The sequence below is a fragment of the Periplaneta americana genome, chromosome 16, assembly GCF_040183065.1.
Source record: "Periplaneta americana isolate PAMFEO1 chromosome 16, P.americana_PAMFEO1_priV1, whole genome shotgun sequence".
NCBI lineage: Eukaryota > Metazoa > Arthropoda > Insecta > Blattodea > Blattidae > Periplaneta > Periplaneta americana.
Window position 1 is genome coordinate 156,761,602 of NC_091132.1, and position 26,919 is coordinate 156,788,520.

At 36.0% G+C, this 26,919-nt stretch overlaps 1 protein-coding gene across 2 annotated transcripts in view; it reads right to left on the reverse strand.

The window, feature by feature from the left end:
- Window positions 1-26,919, reverse strand: part of LOC138691532 (zinc finger protein 93-like) — a 57,223-nt gene that overhangs the window by 19,763 nt on the left and 10,541 nt on the right. The window contains exons 2-6 of one of the 2 annotated variants that reach the window (XR_011329901.1): window positions 21,516-21,656; window positions 21,222-21,359; window positions 17,374-17,493; window positions 15,062-15,144; window positions 5,678-8,783 (exon numbers count right to left, since the gene is read on the reverse strand). Coding sequence is in view for 1 of the 2 variants with exons in the window: in XM_069813564.1 (XP_069669665.1) it covers window positions 7,289-8,783; window positions 15,062-15,144; window positions 17,374-17,493; window positions 21,222-21,359; window positions 21,516-21,638 (1,959 nt within the window). In the remaining variant the exon portion in view is untranslated. Of the gene's footprint in view, window positions 1-545; window positions 8,784-15,061; window positions 15,145-17,373; window positions 17,494-21,221; window positions 21,360-21,515; window positions 21,657-26,919 lie in introns of those variants that run through there. The other variant, XM_069813564.1, reaches the window with a different exon arrangement.

The following is a 26,919-nucleotide window of genomic DNA, read 5'->3' on the forward strand; positions in this document are numbered from 1 at the left end:
ACAGCAACACAGCGTTCGTTATTGCATTCCACAAACGACAATGACAATTTACTTGGACTATTACGAACAACAATGAACTGTTAATCTTAACTAATATTCACAAAGCACTATTTACAACACAGAACTGTCAGTTCTCAGTTCACAGCTCGTTTGTCTTGGCTAGTTCTTCTGACTCAGTCACTCGCGTTCACAGAATCTCGAACCCCAGACCTTCAGAGACGATCCGCTGAACTTCGAACTCAGGTCCCCCAACTGCGGACCACTGCACTCGAGCTCCGGGCTTCAGGCTTCACAGTTACGGACACAACTCTAGTCGCGCTCTGGTCTCGAAGCTGGCTTCACTGCTACACAAGACTAACTCGCTTATTGTCCAAATCTGCTTGTAACAACACTGGCTTACTGACTGACTGACGTTCACTTGCGTCTTCTCTTTTATAACCAAACTATAGTTTCTGGACAGTTCGCGAAAGATTCCACTCTCGAATAATCTGGATATTTCCACTTTTCTGCCGCGGTCGCTCTTTCCCCTTTCTCCCCACAGCACATGCGCGCACAACCTGCCCGTCACGGCCGACTTAGCCCTTCCTCCGTCGGTCGTGAGATCGACCCTCACGTGGCCGTCACAATATAAAATAAATCTCTAATCTCTTCTACGCCTCATATTTACATGCACTACTCCCGATAAGAAGGATAAATATGGGTTAGGAATAGTGAAGATTAAAATAAAATTTAAATATATTACAGGAAAAGCACACAATTATACTCATAGAACTTTTAAACATATACGTACTGTAGTGCTGGTAGTAAACAGAAACTTTTATTTAGATTATAAATCTTGATTACACAACTTTTAACACTATAAGCTTATCACTTCGGAATATATACTATATTTACTTTTTACGTGTTAAATTTTTTAAATTAAAATGTTAACACGTGAAAGTAAATACAGTATATAATCCAATGTTATATTTTGAAGTAGAAATATTTATTTGCCGTTAAAATTGTACAATGTTTGGTTTTGTAATGAGTTTAATTACTATAATTAATGTATCTAAATTTACCGATTTTATAGGTACATATCGGTATCCATACTTTGACCTTACAATATAGGCTAAAACCTGTTAATGTATGTGATATAAGAGCTGACTTTCCTGTTCAAATTTATTCTCGTGTTAACAGAAATACACATCAGTAAAAAAAGCCAAGTATAAACATAATAAATACTAAATAATGGTAGATAAGCACTAGAAGAGAAATGAAAATTTATCAAAATAACAATACACACAAAATATTACATTACATTGCACCAAAAGGTCAACAGTTAAATATGTATACTTGAAAAATACTAAATATACCAACATTATGTAGGAACAGATGCGAACTTCTGCCTACGCGAACTAAAGTCCCAACTTTGGATGGGGGGGCCTGGCTAGAGGAAAAAATAAATAATAATAATAATAATAATAATAATAATAATAATAATAATAATTCTAGTAATGATAATAGTTCTATTTGCTGAACACTAAAACTTTCGTGTGGCAATATAATCTTGTAATATATTGTTGTTTAGTCCAAAGACAGGTTTGTACCTCATAAGTGACACCAATGAGGCATCACTGATGAAGCAAGTAAGCCAGGAGACCCTCTCTATTGCATACATCTCTGACTAGTAACATATTTCATTAATCAGACTTCAGATGTATTTGTTCTTCCTCTGACACATATCGCCAATTGGAATGTACTGCCTAATAATTTATATATACGTATCTGTCCGCTTTACGTATATATGAACAAGGGTATTAGCCAGAACCTCAATCAGAGGTAATCTTGTAATTATAAATGTATAAAAGTATAGTTGGCACTTGTCTACTTCATTTCTAAGTCTGCTTGTCTATTTTCTAAATTCAAACTACGTTAAATAAATCCTAGAGGCCCTGGGTCTCTATATCCGGGCTTGTTTCGAAAAATAAACTAGGCCTATATAGTCACTTGTTTGTTAGTCAACTTAGATACTATTTTTTTTTCCGTTGTTGGTAACTCTATGACATCTATTAGATACTTTATGGTTGTGCTAACAGATGGAGTTACTTGTCAACAATGTGACGCCTAAACGTGTATTCAGGTTACTGTCCAGCGACAGTCCTGATGTATTTTATATTTTGTTTATTGATTACTTAATATTAACTCGGCACTCACATTCATAAAAATTACCAGACTCTAGACACCCAGGTAATTTTTCTTCAAGAAAAATTCACCGGGAGCCGAGCCCGGAAATCGAACCCGGGACCTCCGGATCTGCAAGCCAAAATTCTGACCAACAGACCACGAACACAGTCCTTAGATACTACTACGAACAATTTGATTACATTACCAGTACTCAAATTCCACGGCTTAATGTGAAACTAGCGTAACTATAATAGGTATTTTATTCACAACAAAATTCTTCACAGAGAATACGCTTATTTCACATGAACTATACCATCATGTTTTGTAGCTACGAATTGTGTTATATACAAAATTACTGAAATTCAGATTTTATTTTACAATTCATATAGATAACAAGGGTAAAAAAAAAAAAACAAAAAGAAAGAGCTTTGAATTTATTTAGTTATGCTTCTTAAATAACTAACATTTTTCTCTTTAAGTTCAAATATAGCCTATGTATTTGTTCTCATAACGAGTCGCTAGATGGCATTGGTGACGCTGTCGCTAACCACATGCGTGTTATTGATCATTACTTTCCACTATTGTAGTAGACTAGACACTATTTCGGAAGGCGGTCGGCTGCTAGCGTTTGCGTCGAGACAGATAGTGAGAGAAGGCAATGTACAGCATTGCCACATCGTACTTCAACTTCACGCGCGCGCGCAATGCAAGTAGCTGAGGAGAGAATTTCAATTTTAATAACACAATAATGATCTTAGCCGTTGATTACGGCAAGCATGACACACCTTTTATCAGAACATTATCAAATCTTACGTTCTATTAATAATGCTTATACCAAGTTTTAAGATTTTTATGTGTGGTATTATTATTATTATTATTATTATTATTATTATTATTATATCACACAGTTTTAATACGAAATGTATATGGTGTATTTCTAGACAAAATGATACACTATAAAAATAGAAATTGTATATAGGTCTATTTCTAGGCGCAAATTATTTTAGCTAGTTAAATAACCTAAAACAATAACTACGAGTACCATGTTATATTGCCACATTTCGGTCACATTTAATATAAATTAGGATTTAATAAATGAGTAGCATATGAAAGGCGGACATCTGACTTTCAGATGAAATTTAGATAATGTGGATTCTTATACATTTTTTCATGCTTTTTTCAGTAATGGTGGAACTATATACAAACTCTAACACTACATTTACAAAAATAAATTGTTTTAAAATACTACAAATAACACTGTCAAACAAAAAAGTGTCTCTAGATCAAAACGATGTCCGTCTTGATATTAAACTACTCAAATATTCAGTACCTGGTTTTAATCGAAGTCGCTGATTCCCTCATCAGTCCTGTTAGATTCTTCAGAGTCGGATTCTCGAAGGTACATATCTAATACCGTACGTCGCAGCACACTTTTATTAAAATCATCTAATTCAGAGACTGTTTTTTTACGACGAGGATATTTTCCAGGAGAACGAAACGTGGCAGTTCTGCTCATATTAAAAGATTTGTTTCCTTCCCTAACAATTCTTTGCACGGTTCGCAAACCCATACCACAAGCTTCTGCAGTCGTCTCCTGCGCGTTGGCAACGTTGCGGCCAGCACCATGATGCCCGACAGAGTTCTGCTCGTTAATGTTTTTAAAATAATTATACACCTTAAACGCTATTTCCCGCGCCTGCCTGTGCAGTACAGTCTTTTTATAGTATCTCCTTCCATTTATGTATCTTACACATACACAGGATATGTTAGTTTTACTTAGTTTTACACTCACACGTGAACAAAGTAACTCGAGAGCTCTTGTTACTGACTGATTCTGATTGGTTCTCCTGTTAAAGCTTGTGACGTCACATGCCATACCGGCTACGGCGCATCTAGTAGCCGTCCGCCTTCCGAATTGCCGCCTATTCTAGTAAGCTATTTGATATTACTTACCATACAATAAATAAATAGGCCTACTTCGTTGCGAGGTAAACGTGGACTCAGTTGAGCAATAATTTCAAAGTCTTCTGTTTTGCCGCATACCGTATATCCTTTGGTTTTCCTAGGATTTGGCGTGTAACATAATCATTATGATGACTGTTACTTTTGTCAGTGTAAAATATCTGGGTTCAACAGGCGGGAATTATACATCCAAACCTGACTTCAGCAGTGACGCTTGTCACATGGACGAGATGTTGCAAATCCAATACCACCTATGGCACTGCCAGGGAGTACCTCATGCGCTTCGAACACAGAAGATGATCTAAATTTGTCCCCAGACTTGCAAGATGGCAATCCACGCCCTCTGAGTCAGCTTAAATTATAGAATTTGGTAAGCGACTAGGGTCTTACACAACTGAAGGCCTTCTCCCCAATGTGTGTGACTGCCTGATTTTTTTACATTTTCAAATACCGAGAGAGCTGAGAAGAAATTGCCTACTGAAGGATGCACTGGAAAGAATGGTGAATGGGAGAGGAGTTCGGGGTAGAAGAAGATATCAGATGATAGACGACATTAAGCGATATGGATTATATCAGTAAACAAAGAGGAAGACATAATAGGATACTGGAGAATGCTGGGTTTACAGTGGAAGACCTGCCCTTGGGCAGAACACTAAACAAATGGATATCACAACTGAATGCCTTTTCCATTGTGTGCAATAGTGAATTATTTTTATAAAACGATATTCTGAAAAAATTTTTCCCCCTGTATGCATGAGCGCAATTTTTTTAAACAACCAGATTGTGAAAATATCTTTCCTCATAACATGTCACAATTGAATACCTTCTTCCCTGTGTGTATAACTGCATGCTTTTTTTAGACTACCAGATTGTGGAAAAATTGCTTTCGACATATATCACAACTCAACGTCTTATCCCCTAGTGCATACCAGACTCAGAGAATTTCTATACACATTTCGATCGTCCAGGTCAAAAGTGCGATAACTCAAAAATTGCCATTTTTTAGTTATTTACAGTACTGAAACCCCCTTTCGGAGCTCTTTCCGATTCAGTATTGAGATAAGTCATATTTACAAACAAAAAGAAAAAAAAAACTAAATAGACTGCTTTAGGAATAATAATAACTAAGGGCTTTACTTATTCATTATTAGTACATTTCGAAATGTATTAATAATGAAATGGAAGAATGTGATAAACTCGTCCTGAATACTGACTCATTTCTAATTGTCGTGGTTATGAACCAGAACTCTGTTCCTTTCTAAGTGATTTATTTGAAACTTTCAACTGAAGATATATCAAAACTTGTTTTTTTTTTTTTAGTTGTCGCACTCTTGAACTAGACGATCGATATATTTCAACTAAACGCCTTCTCTAATGTGTGTAACAGTGCATGCTTGTTTAGATTACCAGATTTCAAAAATTTATTTCCACATACACTAAAGTTTGTGGAAATTGCAACACCAAAAAGGATACATGTGACTGAAATGAAATTGATACCACAGATTAAGTACATGACAATACACAATTGATTAGAATTACACAACTGTACCTGATCTGTGACGGTAAGATTTCAGTATGGTGTGAAGCCCCCATGCGTTGCAATCAGAGCCTCTAAGCGTCGTGGCATGGAATCATAGAGGGCCTGGATATCTCCCTGGGGAATCTCCTTCCACGCAGTTTATATGCGAGTCCACAAAGCGTCAGGAGTGGGTGCTCGAGGACCACGATGAACAAGTTGCCGACGAACCATATCCCAGACATGTTCGCTGGGATACATGTCTGGCGAACGTGCAGGCCAAGGAAGCAATGATACTCGTCGTTCTTCCAAGAAGGTTTGCACAATCATGCCACAAGTGGCCGGGCATTGTCCTGATGAAATATGGCATGTGGAGTTGGCTGCAGGATGGCTCTAAATCCTCCTTAATGTAGTGGCTGCTGTTCAGATTGCCCTGAATACGTAGATGGCGAGATCGCACATTGTATCCATTGGCGCACCAAACCATCACACTAGGCGTTTGTCCGCTATGTCGCTCAACAATGCAGGCTCTCAGATTGTGTTCACCTTGGTAGCATCTAACACGTATGCGGCCATCATTGTAGGATAAGGTGAAACGGGACTCGTTCGAAAACAGTACATTACGCCACTCATCACGCCAGTGACGGCGCTCACGTGCCCATTGTAGGCTGAGTCAACGACTTGCGAGCCACTAGTCCAGCCATCAAAAGATGAAGATGAATCGTTGACGCACACAGGTCCACGTCCGTTGCAGTACTCCAAAGTCTACTCAATACTGTGGATGAAGCTGTATATTCCGTGACGGCCATGCGATTAACATGGCGGTCACATTACGTGGTCCAGTACCCGTTCGTCTCTGCGTACGACCCCCTTCTATCCACTGGTTCCACACACGCATCACTCTCGCAGCAGCATGCCCTGTACGAGCCGAAATGTCACGGTATGACAAACCTGCTTACTGGAGACCAACCATTCTGCTCCATTCGAAATCACTCACGTGCTGATATTATGCCCTTTCACGTCGACGAGGCATACCTGCAGTAGCTTTCAGTTTCCACTTCGTTTCGAAGCCCTGCACTTACTGAGCAACGCATAACACACCTCTTGCTGGTGACACAAGAGACTTCACTCTTGGGAATATGTGTACGCCATCTCTCTGGAAACGTAATCAATTATTGGTGGTAGACAGTTCTACACATCTGCCGAGTTTGGAGTCGTTCGGGCCATTCTTTCTGGGTGTTACACTTTTCACAAACAGTATTGTATATCACAACTGAATGACTTCTTCCCCATGTGTACGACTGCTTTCTTTTGTAGATTATCAGATAACGAAAATTTGTTTCCACATATATCACAACGAAGTCTTATTCCTTGCTGCATGCTTTTTTACAGTACAAGATTCCGAAATATTCTTACCACAAATATCTCAGCTAAATGTCTTCACCCCAATGTGTAACAATGCATGCTTTTTTAGGCTACCAGATTTCGAAAATTTCTTTCCAAATATATCACAATTGATTGTTTCCTGCATGCTTTTTTAGAGTACCAGATAGTCAAAATTTATATTCGTCTCTCCTGTGTGTACGAATGCGTGAGTGCTTTTTTTAGAATACCACATTCCGACAATTTCTTTCCACATGTATTTCAATTAAATGGCTTCTCCCCTGTGTGTATCAATGCATGCTGTTTCAGATCACCAGATTTCGAAAATTTCTTTCCACATATACCACACCTGAATGCCTCCTTCCCTGTGTGTACGAGTGCATGCTTTTTTAGAGTAACAATGTGCGAAAATGTCTTTCCACATATATCACAACTGAATGCCTTCACCCCTGTGTGTACGAATGCATGCGTTTTTAGATTACCAGATAACGAAAATTTCTTTCCACATATATCACAACTAAATGCCTTCTCCCCTGTGTGTATCAATGCATGCGATTTTAGATGACCAGATAGCGTAAATTTCTTTCCACATATATCACAACTGAAGGCCTTCTCCCCTGTGTGTATGAATGCATGCCGTTTTAGACAACCAGAGAGCGAAAATTTCTTTCCACATATATCACAACTGAATGCCTTCTCCCCTGTGTGTATCAATGCATGCCGTTTTAGACAACCAGAGAGCGAAAATTTCTTTCCACATATATCACAACTGAATGCCTTCTCCCCTGTGTGTACGAGAGCATGATTTTTTAGAGTACCAGATTGCGTAAATTCTTTTCCACAAATATCACATTTAAATGTCTTCTTCCCTATGTTCATGCATGAATGCTTTTTTAGTGTACAAGATTTCGAAAACTTCTTCTCGCATATATCACAACTGAATGCTTTCTCCCCTGTGTGTACGACTGCATGCGTTCTTAGATTACCAAGTAGTGTAAATTTCTTTCCACATACATCACAACTGAATGCCTTCTTCCCTGTGTGAACAAATGTGTGTGTTTTAAGGCTACTAGATTGAGAAAATTTCTTTCCACAAATATCACAACAGAATGGCTTGTCGCCTGTGTGAATACGTACATGCTTTTTCAGACAACCCTTTCGAGAAAATTTCTTTCCACATATATCACATCTGAATGCCTTCTCGCCTGTGTGTACAACTGCATGGTCTCTTAAATTACCAGATTGCGAAAATTTCTTTCCACATATTACACAACTGAATGCCTTTTCCCCTGTGTGTACAAGTGCATGAGCTTTAAGATGACAAGATTGATAAAATTTCTTTCCACAAATATCACAACGGAATGGCTTCTCCCTAATGTTTAAGAGTGCGTTTTTCTTCAGTCTAGAAGACTGCGAATTTTTTTTCGCACGTTTATCACAATCAAATGGCTTCTCGTCTTTGTGCACGCGTGAATGTCTTTTCAAATCATTCGAATTTTTTCCACATAAATCAGATCGCAATGAGTCCTCACCTTTGTGTACACGTGCATGCTTTTTGAGATGATCCAACTGCAGAAAATCTTTACCACAAACATCGCAAATGAAAGATCCATTGCACGTGTGTAGAACAGAATGGTTTTTGAGCATTGCAGAGTCGAGAAACCACTTTCCACAAACATCACATTGGAATGTCTTCTCACCTGTTTCCGCGTTCTCATCTTCTTTAATACTGTCGCAGAAAGCTGGCAGTCCAATGCTGTGAACAAAATGTCCTCTTAGTTCAAGCAATGAAGACTAAACCAGCATAAAATACCAAAAACAAAACTGCATCCACGAAAAATATATTATACTTACACATTACTTAATAATGCCAAAAATTAATTGGTTCTATACAATAATTGCACTCAAGTTAATTCTTTAAATTAGTTTCTTAGTTATATATTTTAAGACGCTTTGTCAAGAGCTATAGTTTCTGGTGACTGAGTCATATGAAGGTGATAAAAATAATAATGCTAGTCAAATAACTACAGGGTCCAGCACCGGAAGTTACCACGCATTTGCTCTTAATGAGTTGAGGGAAAACACAGGAAAAGATCTCCATCACTTAATTTTCCCATCCAGGATTTCAACCCATGCCCACTAGTTTCATGGTCAGACATGCTAACCGTTACTCCCAGCCCCAGTGACTCCTAGATACACAAGCCATGAACAGCGGGAATTCGTAACAAGTCCGTCTGCTTTGTAACCGTTTTGTGGAATCGACCTAACATCCAATGTTAAATAACCTGATGATTTTAATCTAATATTAAATGTATGATTTATGTTTTACATGGTATCACAAGAGCGGTAAATTTAAAGATACGATGATGTTACAAGCTCGTTATAATAGTTACGTACAGCAAGGTTGTTTTTATAAATTGACGATTTCATTAAATATTTATGGAGTTAATGACATTAAGTTAAGCGTATATAATATTTCGTACTCACCATTGTTTTTTTCATTATGCACTTCGACTATTACTTCACAAGTAAAACCTGCAACTAAGCTTTAATTAGTTTCACTACAAGCTATTTCTAAAGTCATTCCATGAAGTCAACATTATTAAGCACGATGTTTTATATACTTTAACATTTACAGATGAGTGAATAAAATGTAACATAGGTAGTTAATATATATAAAAGTAGGGTGTAATTGTGGATATATGTAAAAACAGAGAAGACAAGAAAAAGAGAAAGGAGAAAATAGAGAGAATAATTTTACTTAATTCTCATATGGCGGTAGTAGTGATGTCATCTATGATATCATATCTTTCCATCGGATCTTTAAAATCACTGCAAAAGCGTATAGAAGGATCATAAATTTAATACTGAAGTTAAGTCAAATATAATATTACGATAAATTGAACTTAACTTATAATATCAACAGGATAAAGTAATTTCTGAGAAGTAGCCAGTGAATCTCTGTAGATAGTGAAATAAATATTTCTTCCTTATTGCTCTATTTGTCTTCTTTACCGACTATTGGAAGTTACTTTCTGGATGGATGAACATCGTATAGCAATTATACGAAAGTGACTGACGAGACAGTCATGTAGGAGTAGATAACCTGATATTTCCAACTTGTGATTTACATAGGTTATCTGGAATTCCTCTTTAACCTTTTTATAAATTAAATCTTCACATTTATTTTTGACTGTGGCTTTAATTTTGGACTCAGTTCTCAATTTCATTATTCACCGTACATATCACTATATACAGTGTCATTTTAGTGGTCACATAACCAGGATTATTGCTGACGTACGCAGTATTGCGATTTTCCTTATATAAAATTCGAGACGCCTAATGTGGCTAGTTGAAGCGAAAACACTTTTTCTAATAAGACCTGCGGTTTCCTTTTGATGTAACACCACATCACCACATATAGTTTTCTTGAGATTAATGTCTAAACCTGTTTCAATACATATAAGGTGTATCAAAATTAATAGTGAAAACTGAAACACGGTTCCGTAAATTAGCCATTTACGAGATAATTGCGAATATCGATTACAAGCCGCCACTACTTCATTCGTTGTAAACACCATATGCTTTACTTGTTCCGCACAAGAAGCAGTTCGCGATGTGCTCCTGTTTACAAAACTCAACATTGCCGAGATGTGGAACACCTCCTTTAACAGGTAAGAGTGTACAGTAACTTGTAGCATGTAACGTCCTGAAGTAGTATTGTATTCCTTGTTGATTGTTTTTTATTTCAGTAGATTATTTTACGACGCTTTATCAACATCTTAGGTTATTTAGCGGCTGAATGACATGAACGTGATAATGCTTGTGAAATGCATCCGGGATCCAGCTCCGAAAGTTACCCAGCATTTGCTAATATTGGGTTGACTGAAAACCCCAGACATATCCTCAAACAGGTAACTTGCCCCGACCAGAAATCGAAACCGGACCACCCGGTTTCGCGGCCAGACGCGCTAACCAATGTGCCGTTTTATTTCGGCATACTTCGTTCACTTCTTTCTTTTTCCTTTCTTTCTTTTCTATTCTTATTATAGTCTTTTTAGTATTAGTTTACCTCACGTTTTCATAGATGGCTTTACTTCTTCATTTTTAGTCTTTCTTTCTCCTTTAGATAGCTTGTTTCATTTCTTCCATTATTGCTCTATTATTTCTCACATAAACGGAGCGAACTTTAGTGATCACGTGACTTGAGATTGGTATGTCATTGGCCATTTTGCTTCTAGCGTCGGTTTTCTAGGGGAGTATTTCGATACAATTTTAGTCTTGGGGAGCGACTCATTGAGGAAGGTTGGTCGACAGCTGGGAGATCTGTGGGGTTGGTGTTACGGCTATCCGTGATGGGATCACCGCGTAACCCAGTTCGGAAAGGACGTGGACGGATGTAGTCTAGGGTCGAACGGGGTTCGTGACTTTCTACAGGCAGGAACGTAGCCGAGCTGAGGTGATGTATGCAGTCTGTTTATGAAGGTATGAGTGTCGAATAGAATCTATTCTTGAGTGGGTTTCGAGACTGGCATACCAGAAGCTAAACAGGTTTTTATATGTTAGTAAGGTTAAATTTATTATGATTCATAGAAAGAGTTTGTTTTCAGATAGAGTATGAAAGAGTTAGCTGGCATTCGTCAAGGGTTTTACATTGGTTGTGTCTGGTTGTGTAATAGTGATTTCTACTACATAGACAAGTTGGGACTTGTCTAGCAAGCTGCTAATAATTACAAACTGTGCGAACAGATGGCATTACTAGTTTGTGTAATGGCGAATGCCAGTTCAGTGAACGTTAGTGGTCAGCCAGTGTCAAAGGAGTGATGAATTATCATTGACTGTACTTAACTAGAGACCTTGGTTCGTTTCTATTTTTCCTAAAGTGTTCTTACTAAATGTTGAAAGAGAGTGTTAATGATTTATATGCAGTGTTTTCTGTGTATCACCTAACCAATCAGACAATCGACCTATCATACCTTTCGACGGCAGGGTAATACTTTATCTTTGTAGTATTGTTTATCCAATACTTTTACCAACTATACAAAGTGAAGTGAGGAGCACCGTTGCACCAATACTCCACAGGTGTGAACTAGTTCTTGTTAAGATAAGCCTTGACTGAATTATGAGCCAAATGAGATGGGGAATTAAAACAAAAAGTCTATGTTTCAAATAAATTTGTATTAATTCGGACGACATTTCATAATGACAATAAATGCAAAACAGTTGATAAGTTCCACGTGCTGTAGCAACTGAATCATACAGTGGGGCCACAAAGTCCCGTTACCCTTATATAAATTTACTCCAGTTTGTTTCAGATCGTATGAACTAAACGATGGCTGATACGTCTAATTACACCACTGATGCTGTGACACGTGCTTTCACTCATGTTACGCCAGCAATACTCCGAAAAATATCGCACAGAACTTGACGGCATATTATCCTTTGCCATGAGAATGTTGGTGCACATAATGTGCCTATTGATATATTTAATGTCAGTAACACAGAAAATATCTTAAATTCATTATAAGTTCTAAATAAAAACTACCATAAAGAATTGCCGTTCATTTTAGTTTGCTTATAATAGGGGTAATGGAACTTTGTGGCCTCACTGTATAATGACGTTAAACATTATCCGCCATGACGTGAACAAAGATGGATGGATGGACGGACGGACGGACGGACAGACAGACAGGACAGACAGACAGACAGACAGACAGACAGACAGACAGACAGACAGACAGACAGACAGACAGACAGACAGACAGACAGATAGATAGATAGATAGATAGATAGATAGATAGATAGATAGATAGATAGATAGATATGGAGGGATGGATGGATGGGTAGGTAGGTAGATGGACGGACGGACGGACGGACAGACAGACAGACAGACAGACAGACAGACAGACAGACAGACAGACAGACAGATAGATAGATAGATAAATAATGACGTGAAAATATTAAAACTTTAAAGTAAAATTATTGAGCGATTACATTATTCTGATTGACTTCTAGGGTTTAGAGACTGCAATTGGAAAATGAGAGTAAACTGAAATTAATATATTCACAAATTGCTTTCATATGAGGACTTATATTGACACTGATGGATGCCTGGGTGCATGGATGGATCGAAGTAGGGATAGGCGGAATGTTGGAGACATAGGCAGACAACAAACATACACACAGACAGAAAGCTACAAAAAGAGGCAGACAAAGATAATTTCAAGAGAAAAATCGTTCTGGGCCGGGTATCAGTCCCGGGACCTTTGCCTTAGCGCACCAACGCTCTACCGATTGAGCTACCCAGGTGGACTGACAAGACGCCAGAAACCCAACTCTGAGTGCACACAAACTGTGTGACTTGAATTGTGGTTTTTCTCCGTTAACGTTACCTACAGATTGATACCCGACCACAAAACAATTTTTCCCTTCAAATTATTCAAGTCTACTTCACAGGGTGCTATATGTGAAAGCCAGGTTTGCAGACATAAACATTGACAAACACATAAAGGAACATACAGACACATTTAGAGGCAGACATGGCAGTTCAGAATACTGAGTCGTTCATTTGAACAAAAATCATATTGCTTGTAAGTAGCACCACAGTCTACTATATACAGTCGCGAAGCTTCAGGTGTTTTTTTGCAAATCTCGTGATAAAGCGCTCCAAGCGGTTAGCAACTAGAAACAATAGACTGTCCATGGTCGACTTAGGACTGTGTCGTATTTCTATCGAGTGCTAGCTCGTTGCGTATTTCACATTGATGCTTGTGAAATGTTCGTAATTGGTTATAATGAAAATGTTAATGGCTAAAATATAATATTTGGAATAATAATATGGGACAAGGAGGAGACGTTTGTAGTGCTATAAATTGTAGCAACAGTAAGAGAAAGAGGCCAGAGTTATCCTTTTTCCGATTTCCGAAAGATTCAGAAAGGCTCCTGGGTTTCCACAAGAATGCTGTGCAGAAACAAAACTGTTAATTTGAAGTTCTTTGTGACTGTTAGAATACATTATATCTTTAAATTTCATAATGAAATGTTTCAGTTTAACGGAAAGGACATTAGATACCGATCAAAGTTCTGTCACTTAGGCTGCTAAATTTCCAGAGAAATAAAGGTTAGGTCTACTTTTTTTTTCAGAGGATATATTTTTAAATGTAGATATTAATTTTGTTATTATTTTTATGTGTTATTTTACTAAATACGTAGTAAAATTAAGTTTGATTTAATGAACTTTACTGATCACGTTTTATTTTCAATTCTGGTGGGATTATTATTGCTTAGGCCTAATTTTTTCTTCAAAGGATATGTTTTTAATTACAGCTGTTAATTTTATTGTTATTTTTATTTGTTGCTTTAACTAGAGACGTAGAAAAAGTCTGTTACAATAAAATGTATTGATCACGTTTTATTTCCAATTCTGGTGTGATTATTATTGCTTAACCTCATCCCATTTTGTTAACTACGTAAGCCTACACTACAAGTACCAGTACACGTAAGTTACTCCATTAATTCAAATTTCCGTTATTATTATAGTTGTAAAGAGAAATGCAAATTAATATTTATTGGTTTCAATTCATAGTTAATTATCGCTACAATCATGAATGAGTGAAGCTATTATAGTAAATTTCAGTTCGTTTTGCACAAACAAAAATTAATTTATATTAACTTATTTCTTGCAGGTATCTTCGAGTTTATGGTGGAATTTAATATACTTCATTAAAATAATAAATTAACTTTATGCATTTAATATTTCAATAATGGAAGGAAGGTGCTAATTTTTCCAAAAGAACACGACAACGAAAATGTAACATATTTTGTCGGCTGTTAGGAGAGAGATCTGCGATGATGGGGCGATAGTAGCGATCCTAGTGGTGGGCAACTACCCCTGTTTGCATTTTTACTACATATTGAGCTTCGCGACTGTATATAGTAGACTGTGGTAGTACATATTTATACTCTTTGACGTTATAACTAAAAATAAAGCAGGTGAAACTTACACCGAAGTAAAGGTTCACACACTTCACTCACCCCTCAGTAAAGACTTCATCCTCTTCTGCCGTTACTCCCAGTTTGACCTCGTCCTCCACTTGATCTAACTCATGTGCCTCCTCCTGCAAGACATTTTGTAAAACGAAGCTATAGGACAATAGCAGTTCAAGAATCAATGCACAACAGTTTATAAGCTGTAGACTTGATTTTAAATCCTACTTAATTCATGAAAAAAGTTCAAACACTGTCGGTGAAAAATTCAAACGAATTCAACAAATTAAAAGAGAAAATAACATGGCATTTTTTAAGAAACATCCGGCTTTAAATAAGAATTTCATAAACAAGAAGTCAATTCTAAGAGAAAATAAAAATGACACTCGAATAGTGTGATGGATGGTCTTATGTGAGTAGGATTCAGGAAGACCCAGTTGAGAAGTAATCAAACTGTTGTGGTAAAATTGGTAACGGAAAGTTTTTGGTAGTAAAGTTCGAAACCATTTCAGTTATCTCTGGATTTATAGGAAGCATACAACTAAGTTAAACAAATGAAGGTTTGTAAAACTCTAAGAGAGTTTGAAAATGTAGGGAAAATAATTCAGAATTCAGGAATTATCTCATGTGTGAATATTCACGGTGATTCTTCCACCTACTATCATGTTATATATAAATCCCACAAGGTAGCTGCCCTACAGTAAGGGTTGCCATAAGACAAATAAAAATAAACATTTGTGTTATGATTATTATTTTCAAATGGAAGCTACCCTTGGGAAAGTACGTTTATTCAATAATTATTAGTAATCAGATAGAATATAAATAAATTTAGGTGTACAGGTGATTACATCAAATCAGAACAGAATATTTCATTACGTCTACAGCAATAATTTTCAAAATTTTTAAAGGAATTCCAAAAGTCTTAAAACATTAAACAGAGAATTTTGGAATTGTTCCCCTTGCTCCGAAAAATAATGCAAATACTTTAATCTGTCCTTTTATATGATAATAATACCTAAAGTATTCAATTGTACGGTCACAGATGATCTTTTCTTCATGTACTGCTGTGGGTTATTCAACTGCAGTTTCAAAGCGCACGGTGAGATTGATGATAATTGCTGTGTCATTTCCTCTATCTATGGCAATGATGTCAACTCGCAGAGAAGTTTCATCTTTTGCAAGGCAGTGGACTTCTTGGTGAACCTCGTAGAAGCAAGGAAGACTATTAGCAATTATTTCTCTTATTGCATGGTGTCTAGTATTCCGGATGAGAGTTCCATGTTGGCAGGATCCCAGGATGTGGGGTAAGGTTTCTATCTCAGTGCAATGTCTGCACTGGGAACCATCCTGAGACCGACCTGGCATGGCACGTACGTTCGACACTTGTCCTATCTTTTTAATTGCCTCCTTCCACTCGGATACAGAAAGACCACCCCCTATTTTTATCCAACGGTTAGCTGGCGTGTATTACTGAAATAATGACACACATCTGCCTTTCTGCTTGAGTGTGCACCATTATTTATATTCCTCATCTCTTACTATATTTCTCAACATTGTACTAGTTATTTTTTTAGTCTCTGCAAGCAATTGCTCTCTTTTTATGGCCAATTTATTAAGACAGTTATTAGCCTCGGCTTCTAGATTTCTTGATGCGTTAACTTGACAGTTATTAATGGTTTGCAATGTAAGGCAATTATACCGTTGAATTTAACCTTCCTTCCCTTATAGTCTCTTGAATTTTTACTTTTCCAAAGTCTGGTTTGATATCATTGTTCTCAATCCAGTCTCTTGATTTATTTCAGGAGTTTGGACTCGATAACATGATAAAATGATCCTCCCCATGGCACAGTCAGTGTGAGGTGGCTACTGCAGAGTGGAGGAGGATGGCAACAGAACTCTAAAGATGTCTTTCTACATTGTGACATTCGAACGTATTTACCAGCAATTTATCCCAAGAAATGGACAATAATAATGTAGGTTTTACCTGCCAAAAGATGAAATACAAAAAATATAATTAACGGTATTTCCTACACCAGGCACAAAATAACTGGCACATACCGTCAGAGTAATTGAGATTGACCCCACTCTATCCTGTGCTGATTATTAAATCAGAGTGAACACTGGTAAAAATTATCAGTGGTGATTAAAAATTCAAAATGTGTAAGATTTAGTAAACGTTCAGCACCGCAGTCTCTACCTGAAAAACTGGGTGGGGAAAATTCACAAAGGACAGCAGGAAGAAGAAATGGATAGCATCAGAGCAACAATCATACTCCCTGGTCATGAGAGTAGCAGCCACATCAGCCAGGATACAACACAGCGTTAACTACCGACCAACACAATTCGCAAACAGCACTCACCTCAGCTTCACTCTTCATGATGGGAAAATCAATTGGCACAGGAGTATCATCAAATGTTACGTCTGATTTCAGATCATCTGTCTTTATTTCAGTCATGTGTAAATCTAATACATTTTCTTCCTGCAACATAGAATTCATAATAATTATTTAATAAATCATAATTATGTAGTTTTTCACGGAACACCTGCGACTATTTTAATGTCTCCCCAATCTATTATTATATTCTTTCACGGTATGTTTGGTTCTTTAATATTGTAATCCGACAGAATGAAAATTCAATGATACGGTCCCTCATTACACCAGTGTTTAACTAAGGAAACATTGAAGAACAAGTAAATTCAGGAAAAAGAAAACCCAAAATTACAATATCTCCCTTTATCATAATTTTCTCTTATATTAAATTAGCAGCAAACTTTCAACAATAAGTAACAAGAATATCCCTTTTTATTATAATCTTTCTTTCAAATAGAATTAACAGCAAACTTCCAACAATAAGCAACAAGAATATCTCCCAGTATTATAATCTTTCTCTTAAATAGAATCAACAGCAAAATTGCAAAAATAAATAATAAATTATCTTATTCAGTAACAGCTCCTTTTACATATCTGTTAAAATCTCACGACCTACAACATAGTCTAATATATAAAGTCACGAAGCTCAATACTTACTAAATATGCAAACATAGATAGTTGCTCACCACCAGGATCGCTACTATCGCCTCATCACAGACCCTTTCCCCAGCAGACGATAAAATGTATTGTTCTTTCGATATCGTATTCTTTTGAAAAAATTAACATCTTCCTCCCACTATTGAAATGTGAAATACATAAGGTTTATATTATATTATTTTCATAAAGTATATATTTTATAAACTCACCTTCCTGGATCTTTCGGAAAAAGGATAACTCTGACCTCTTTTTCTTACAATATTTATAGTACCGCAAACGTCTCCTTGTCCCATATTATTATTCAAATTATTGTATTTTAGCCATTTACAGTTTTTACAACCGATAACGAACATTCCACAGTTTACACAACTTTTCACACACAGCGAAATACCTTTGTCTTTTCGATCTAGACCAGGCCGTAATGTATGTTCGGGTTTTCTATTTAATAATTCTGTACTCAATTGTAGTATTAAAATACAGACAAATAGAATGTCACGGGTGTTATACATGACATTATGTTTAATTATAATGCATAATTGCGAATATAGGAATATAAGTTAAATATAGATAATATCCATATGACATAACATACATATGTAGTGGCAGGGCATTGGAGACCACTGAAATTAGATAGAAAGGGGCAACTGGTACAGTAAACATAACCTATAATTTCAACATAACTAAATATTCGTATAGTGCAACTGAAAATGATTGAATCGTGCATAAATGAATGTACACGAATTTCGCAATATTTAATCGAAATAAAGGCAGGTGCTACACATACGAACAACGTCATTTTCACACGAAAAATAATATTACACCTTAACTCGCAAGGAATTATGTGTGAAGTGTCCCCTGATCATTGTTTTAAATTTTATTAATGCAATTACACTACATTTTAGAGAACTATGTTACTCTTTATGCATTCCAATTAATTTATATGGTTGAAACGCCGCCCTTCGTCATCGGGTTAAGCGAGTCACATGGTCTGCCTTACGGCCTGTATTAGATCACGATGGCAGTGACACAGTCTATTGTTCCTAGTACTCACAGCACTCCAAGCGGCTAGCAACTATCGCGAGAAATTCAACTCGTTGGCAAAAAATCATCCCAAGCTTCGTGACTATATAGTAGACTGTCCCTACATAACCAATCTCACAATCGCAATCTCCAAGTTATCGGTGTATACTCATAACATACCAGAGGTCAAGTTTCGGATGGTTGATCTCTCCAACTCAGTTGATTCTACCCTCTTAACGACTCACATCAGGCCAACTCTCCAACTGGAGCCACGTTCCGACTGTCTTTCCCACGACAATCCCCCTTCCCTCGAGCATTCATTAAGGAGGTCGAAGGAGATCGACGCATGCGCACCGAAATAGTTAATGATTGATACACCGGACACCGTTTTATAAAGATACATGTAGAGGAAAAATAGCCGAATTTTCATTCTGTCGGATTACAATATTGAAGATCCAAACATACCGTGACAATTCTGATGTCAATGAATGCACGTAAACACACTCCAGAGTCAGTAGTCATATAATTTGTATGAAAGGCCTCGTCTAGAATGATTTTATTGTTCATAATCTTGTGCATTGGTTTACTGAAGGTGTTGGTGGGGAAGACAGAAATAATACTTTGTCCCAAAGTAACCATCAGTGTAAGGATCCTACTGCAGAATGGAGGAAGATGCAAAAGGAACTATGAAGTAGTCCTTGTGACTTGTGATATTAATCAGTAGTTACGAAAAACTGGTCCCAAGAAACAGGCATCAAATATGTGGAGTTTGGCTAATAAACCAACATAAAAAAATTTTAAATCACAATTAAGTGTAGCCTACTTCCTGAACTACTGCAAAACTTATAAATTTATTTTAAAGTTACTCTAACATAAGATTTATTTATTTACTTATTTTATTATTTCTTTTTTGCAATTATAGATCTTACACAAGAAAATTTATGAACTTCTTCGCCTATGTGGCATCATCAGATATTGAAAATGTGACAACGAAATCTAAACGTAAGTCAATTTTTTATTTTATTTTTTTATATTAGTAGTTTATTTTATGACGCTTTATCAACATCTTAGGTTATTTAGAGTCTGAATGAGATAAAGGTGATAATGCTCGTGAAATGAGTCTGGAGTCCAACAGCGAAAGTTACCCAGCATTTGCTCGTATTGGGTTGAGGGAAAACCCCGGAATAAACCTCAAGCAGGTAACTTGCCCCGACTGGGAATCGAACCCGGGCCAACTGGTTTCGCGGCTAGACGCGCTAACCGTTACTCCACAGATGTGGACACGTAAGTCAATAAATGATTTCAGTAATTGATCATGAGTTATATGTAATAAAATCTGATATTGGGTAACAAATGCTCAATTTGACTGATTTGTGTAGTTTCGCCAACTTGCTGAAAAGTAAAAAATATAAAATATAAAATACGAATGTAAATTACATAGAACTCATGGTACATTTTGTTGAATGTCACTATATATATATATATATATATATAATTGTTAAAATTGATAAAATGTAAAATATCTGAAATACTTGTACTTAATGCCTGTGTGAGACTGATTCTACATGATATTATACAAAATATTACTGATGTTACGATTAAAATGTAATAGTGTATGACTCAAATGCAATATATTTGTTGAAAATCTTCTATAATGATTGTTCACCAGGTTCTTGACTTCAGTAACATATATGTACACCTATTTGAGTAAACTGAATGATTAAATCAAGATATGTTTATGTAATGGACAATCTTGCATATCATACTCTAATACTTCTTGAACAAAATGTGATAGAATATGATTTCATTTACATACATGAATGTTTCAATTGAATTAAATAAATTGAATTAGAAACTCACGTATTATGTACATGTGGAATGGGTGCGGCATTCATTCATATTAATTATTTTTAAGGTATACCAAGTTTGATGATTGTTTTGGATTTGGAATGTACATATTAAGGGCGTAAATGAACTAAAATTGAAAGTTGAAGAATATTATGAATATAAAAGAATTAAAGTGAAAATAAATTGTAATTAACGAATGATATAGGATGAAGAAATGGACAGCATGACAGCAAAAATCGTACCTGGTCACCATCAGCCAGTACATAACAGAGGGAGAACTACCGACCAACTCACTTCATGAATTGACTCACCTCAACTTCACTTTTCATGACGGGATAGTCAATTAGCACAGGGGTTTTATCAACTGCCATCTCTGATATGAGATCGTAGCTATGGCCCTGACATTCCGCCTTTATTTCAGTGATGTTCTGATCTAATACATCTCCTTCCTGCATCACACAAAACATAATAATTATTAAATATATAGCTACAGGAAATTACACTTTCAATTTTTTATACATGAATTTCATATGGCAATGTTAATTTCCTATATAATCTAGTGTGGAATACACACGGTCTATGGATAATGACAGTGAGTCACTTACATAAACTTCCGTTTTCACGTCAGGAAAGCTCATGGGCACTGGTGTGATGTCTTCAACCTTTATCTCTGATTTGATATCGTAACTCTGGTCCACGCATTCTGTCTTAATGGCAATCATATCCATATGCGATAAATTCCCTTCCTACAGAACAAAAACACATCGTGAATAATTTAATCAGCTATTTTAAAGATGACTTGATGTGAAACAGCCACAAATCTGGTTCAATGCGGCAGTCACTGACTAACTTTCAACACAGGCGACAAAGCAGAGAAGAAAATTGAAGACAAAATAGAAACAAGGACATTGGCAATGACTAACAATAGCACAGTATTACTCAAATATAATTTACACGGTGTAAATTGTATAAAACAAATTATTGATATTCCAGAAAATGCTCATTTCCTTCCATTTCTTATGTGTTATCATGTAGTTGTAAGCCCAGCAGATCAAGTGCAGGTTCCATTTTGATCACATCCACCACAACTGAAATAAAAGTGATTACAGAAGCTGTGCTGTTGAGAAACAATTATAACAAGTTGCTAGGAAATAATTCACATCGCATTCATTACCTCGTACTCAATCTTTTTTCACAATTCCCTGCAAAGATCCCTCAATTCGCTACACGCTAGTATCAGGGACTGTCAAAATAATCTTCAATGCGCATCGCACACTAACTTACTAGACACTTGCCCAGTAACTCAGACTAGTTTAGACATGGCTTTTCGTAAACAATTATCTTATTGTTGCATAAAATAATTTAATCGCCAGTAATTTGATCTCTACATAAATATTCTGGGTTTAATGTCTAATTTGTTTTTAACTTCTACAAAATACTGACTAGTCTTTATCAACCAGACAGTTTTTTATTACTTACATTACGTATATTGTAATTGTAATTTTAATTGTATTAAATACACCTTTTCCAAGAACTGTCATAAAGGCTGCCGCTTCCATTTCGGTCATTCGATTTGGAAGAGAGTGGTAAACGAAGGGCTTAAAGAAGCCTACAGCAACGATGATGATTTAGCAGTTCGAAATGAAATTAGGAAGCTCATTGCTATGCCATTCATTCACCTAGACGACGTAGAAGGAATGTTTGGTGTATTATATGAAGATATAAATGATGAAGTTAAACGAACAGCCAGTTACATTGAAAAAATCTATGTTAGAGAGACACCAACAATAGCAAGATGCCAAGCGGTACCATCAAGCTATCCAACAATTGTGTGAAATATATATGATTAAGTGCAAGACAGACCACAACTCACAATCAATAGTGTCGATTCACAAAATGCTCGTGACGCACCATGCGTGAATTTGGAAGTTACTCGATCACATCAGGGAAGATCAAAGAGACAATGAAATTCTTCTCACTCAAATTTTGGCTGGCCACGGAAATGTAAATACCCAATAAACAAATCATACCAAATAAATCAACAGCAAGTAGAAAGAATGATAGACAGTTATCAAGCACATAAAGACAGGGGTGAAGTCAAAGTTTATCTGAGGAGTCTAAGCTACAGGTTGGAATTACGTCAACCTATACATGAGACTGAAGATGGGATGTAATTATAAATTTCTCTTACTTCTTCTTAATAAAGTACTATTAATTTGTTCCTTAAAACTTCAGTAACGTAATTAATTAAGTATTATATAACAACTAATTCATTAGTAGACTTTTTCTAATAGCCATTTTCATTTGTAGACATTTTTCAGGTAGACTCAAACACAGAGTAGACCTACTTCATGTAGATATGTTGCTGTAGAGCTGCTATTATTAGACGCAAAAAAGTAGACATAATGTCATTAGACATATTTTCTGTAGACCTTCTGTCCGTGTATCCTCTACACACAACAGAATATTTGCCAGGGATATAGGATATAGTGCATTTCATCTCATCTACATGGACCCTATTCCACAAAAGTATCGTCTAATATATTACAAGTATATTCTATTGTAACTAATAGCTATTCATAGAATTGTATTCTACAAAGCTTTTCATGTACATTTGTACTTAATTACTCCATACTTAAAACAGTACAAGCGACTTTTCATTATTCTGTAGCACCTAAATATTAGTATTATTCAAGCGTTATAATTTGTACAGATTTACCTACAACTGAAGGAATGCTAATAACTTTAAAAACCAGTGAACTTTTCGTGTAACTCAAGGAACTAGTTGACAAAAATATGTAGTCTAATGGTAGTAAAAGTGAGAAAATTCGTATATATCAAAAGAAGAATAAATGTTCTTCAGTACAATGAACGTTTTAGGTTAAGTGGACTTGAAGCACAAAGAACCCTTCACTAACATTAGGTATAGATTGCAACATACAACCAATATAATTAACCTAAGCATTAGTTTGTAAATAGATTTCATTGATTCAGTAATAGTAGCCAATATCATAGCATAGCATAGCAGATATGCATGCAATTTCAAAGTTTTCAGAGTTAGACATTATTGTAGTTTGTGATAATAGGTACACCATGACATACAATTTGAGTACAACTCCTTATTGTGTATTTCTTTTACCTGAGTTAAATGTAATAACCCGAGGCACGACAGCCCATGAAGGACCATGACCGACAGCCTCACGTCCACATGCCGAAGCAGAAGTGGACGATCATCCAACCAGAAATGAAGTATCGTGTGGTTAGCACGATGATTAACCCAGCCATTATAGCTGGCTTTTGTAGCCGGTTTTTGCTACCTATCATAGCTCCCAAAATTAGTTAGATATACCGAACACAATGTCTTTCCTTGTCTCTAAATCCTTAAAAATAAATAATTTAGTCCAATAACAAACAAATATGGGATATGGATACTTGTACCATCTCTCGAATGCAATGGTAACTAATTCCACATTGCAATTACTTACGGAAAATTACGACTGCGATCTTAAAGTGGAAGATCAGGTTTAAATGTTGCCAAATACATGATAAAGCATTTAAATTCTCATTATTCCTCATAAAATAAGTCAGACATATATTATACGAATGATGATAAACCGTTCCTTGCATCCTGAAATACGAATTTATTACAAAGGAGGTGAACATAACCTAATTCAAAGTATGACGTCATGTGGCAAACCGCTGTTCCTCGGCCATACACTTTTATGACGTCATTAACACTATACAACAGTTGTACATTATTTTGTGAAACAGAAACTTACAATAACTTACTAAACAATAACTTTTACTAATAATTAATAAAGTATTAGACCATACTTTTGTGGAATAGGGCCCTGGGCTATCGTGAAAATTGGGGGTTTCAAAGTATAAAAAAAATACGTCCTAAATCATCTTTATTAGTAGAAAATAAAATTTTCCTCAATTTTTTAGATCTATCTTTTTCTCATTATTACTATCTAAGTTACTTTCCTCTTTTGTTCTAACTTACATTCTATTTTACAATTTACAGTTATTTTTGATCTGGCCAGTATTCGAACCCCTATGAATGTGATGTTCTTATCCATCCATGACCATAACCACTGAGTTAACAGAACAGGTTGGGATACAACTGCTTACATATCATATAGTTCTCTTATAATAATGTAGCAGGTAATACAGAATATAGTTAGCAGTAAATTAGCTAGCATTTTGTAACGGCTTTTCATTACCACTTATAGTTACTAATCATATCAGTTGAGCTGCAGTACTGAGACAGTGGTAGTGTATCATGGCAAGCAGTGCTGCCATGGTAATTCATCTCTTGGCCATACACCCCACCCGTTTTTTCTACCTTGAAATATATTTTACTCTCCTCTCTCTATCTCACCGACTGACATTTAATGCTTTTCTTATATCAAAGAAGTCAAGAAATTGTTTTGCTTTACATTTTAATTGTACAAGAAGCTTGCTTTAAAGAATACGCCATGTAACACCACCGTAGATGCACACTTGTCTCCATGCATCTTGGATTTATATTTGCAGCACTTCTTGTTTTTCAACCACTATATATATAATTTGAACTGGGACAACGGATGAACGGATTTTAATAAGTGACTCCTCAGTTTTTAAGCTTGGACTCCAAAGTTTTTCAGAAAAATAGTAGTTTTCAGTGAAATGTCAATTTTCCTACATCATTTGCCATTTTCCAAAATCCATCTTTCGTCAGTTTTGAGAATTAATTAATTGCATTTCAGAATAAAACAAAAAACACACTACAATAAACAATAGACTATTATACAAAGGCCATGACCTGCAGGATTGCTGACTTAGGCCCGTAACACACTTGCAGAGTTTTCACCAGCGAGAAATGTGTTGCGAGAAAATTAAAAAATTGATAACATGGATTCAAATGGACGTCCACACACTGGAAGAGATTCTCGCTCGAGGCAAAAACCTCGCGCGAGTTTCTCGCTGGGATCGCTAGCTCAGCGAATTTTCTTGACACATTTATCAAAGATGTTTGACATTTATACTCTTTATGACGATTGAATGTAGAAAAAGATATCACAGGTGGCGATGAATTGTAATGTTTTTATTTGAAAATGAGGAAAGATGGCTGATAATCGAACTTGTACGATGTCACCCGTAGGCCTATTTATAGGATATACGGGATGAAAACTATAAAAACACGAAACTTAAAGCAGAAATTTAGAGACAAATATCAGATTATCTGAAAATAAAGAGGGCTATATTTTATTTGGATGAGATTTAATAGTATTAATCAAACATCTGAAATAATGTATCTATAGGATGTGTTAACAGTTTACATAATTTTAATCAGACCATAGCAAAGAATCCTCTATCATATAATGAATGGCGAAAAACTATGGTCTATTCAACCTGAAATAATGCCTAAACGTATCATCATTCAAATCGAAACCAGTGTCCAAAACTCGCCCTTATTTTCGTAAGATACAATGTGATTTTCAGATATTTCTGGCTTAAATTTTAGGCCTACTTTTTATTTTCATTAACAAAATATGTTCATGTAACTCGATTTTCTCATCATCTGAATATTCATATTCAACATAGCGTTCGTACGTAATTTGCAAAATACGAGAATGTACTTACAGGTTATATATTTAAGTACGACAATATACGTAAATACATAACCTATAATATTTCCCCCAACGAGTCAAAAAATGCTTTCTGTATGAAGGCAGTGCATAGATGTTCATACCACAGTCTACTATATACAGTCGCGAAGCTCAATATGTAGTAAAAATGCAAACGTGGGTAGTTGCCCACCATTAGGATCGCTACTATCGCCTCATCATCGCACATCTCTCTCCTAGTAGACGACAAAATATGTTACACTTTCGTTCTGTTCTTTTGGAAAAATTAACAACTTCCTTCCATTATTGAAATATTAAATGCATAAAGTTAATTTATTATTTTAATGAATTATATTAAATTCCACCATAAACTCGAAGATACTTGCAAGAAATAGGT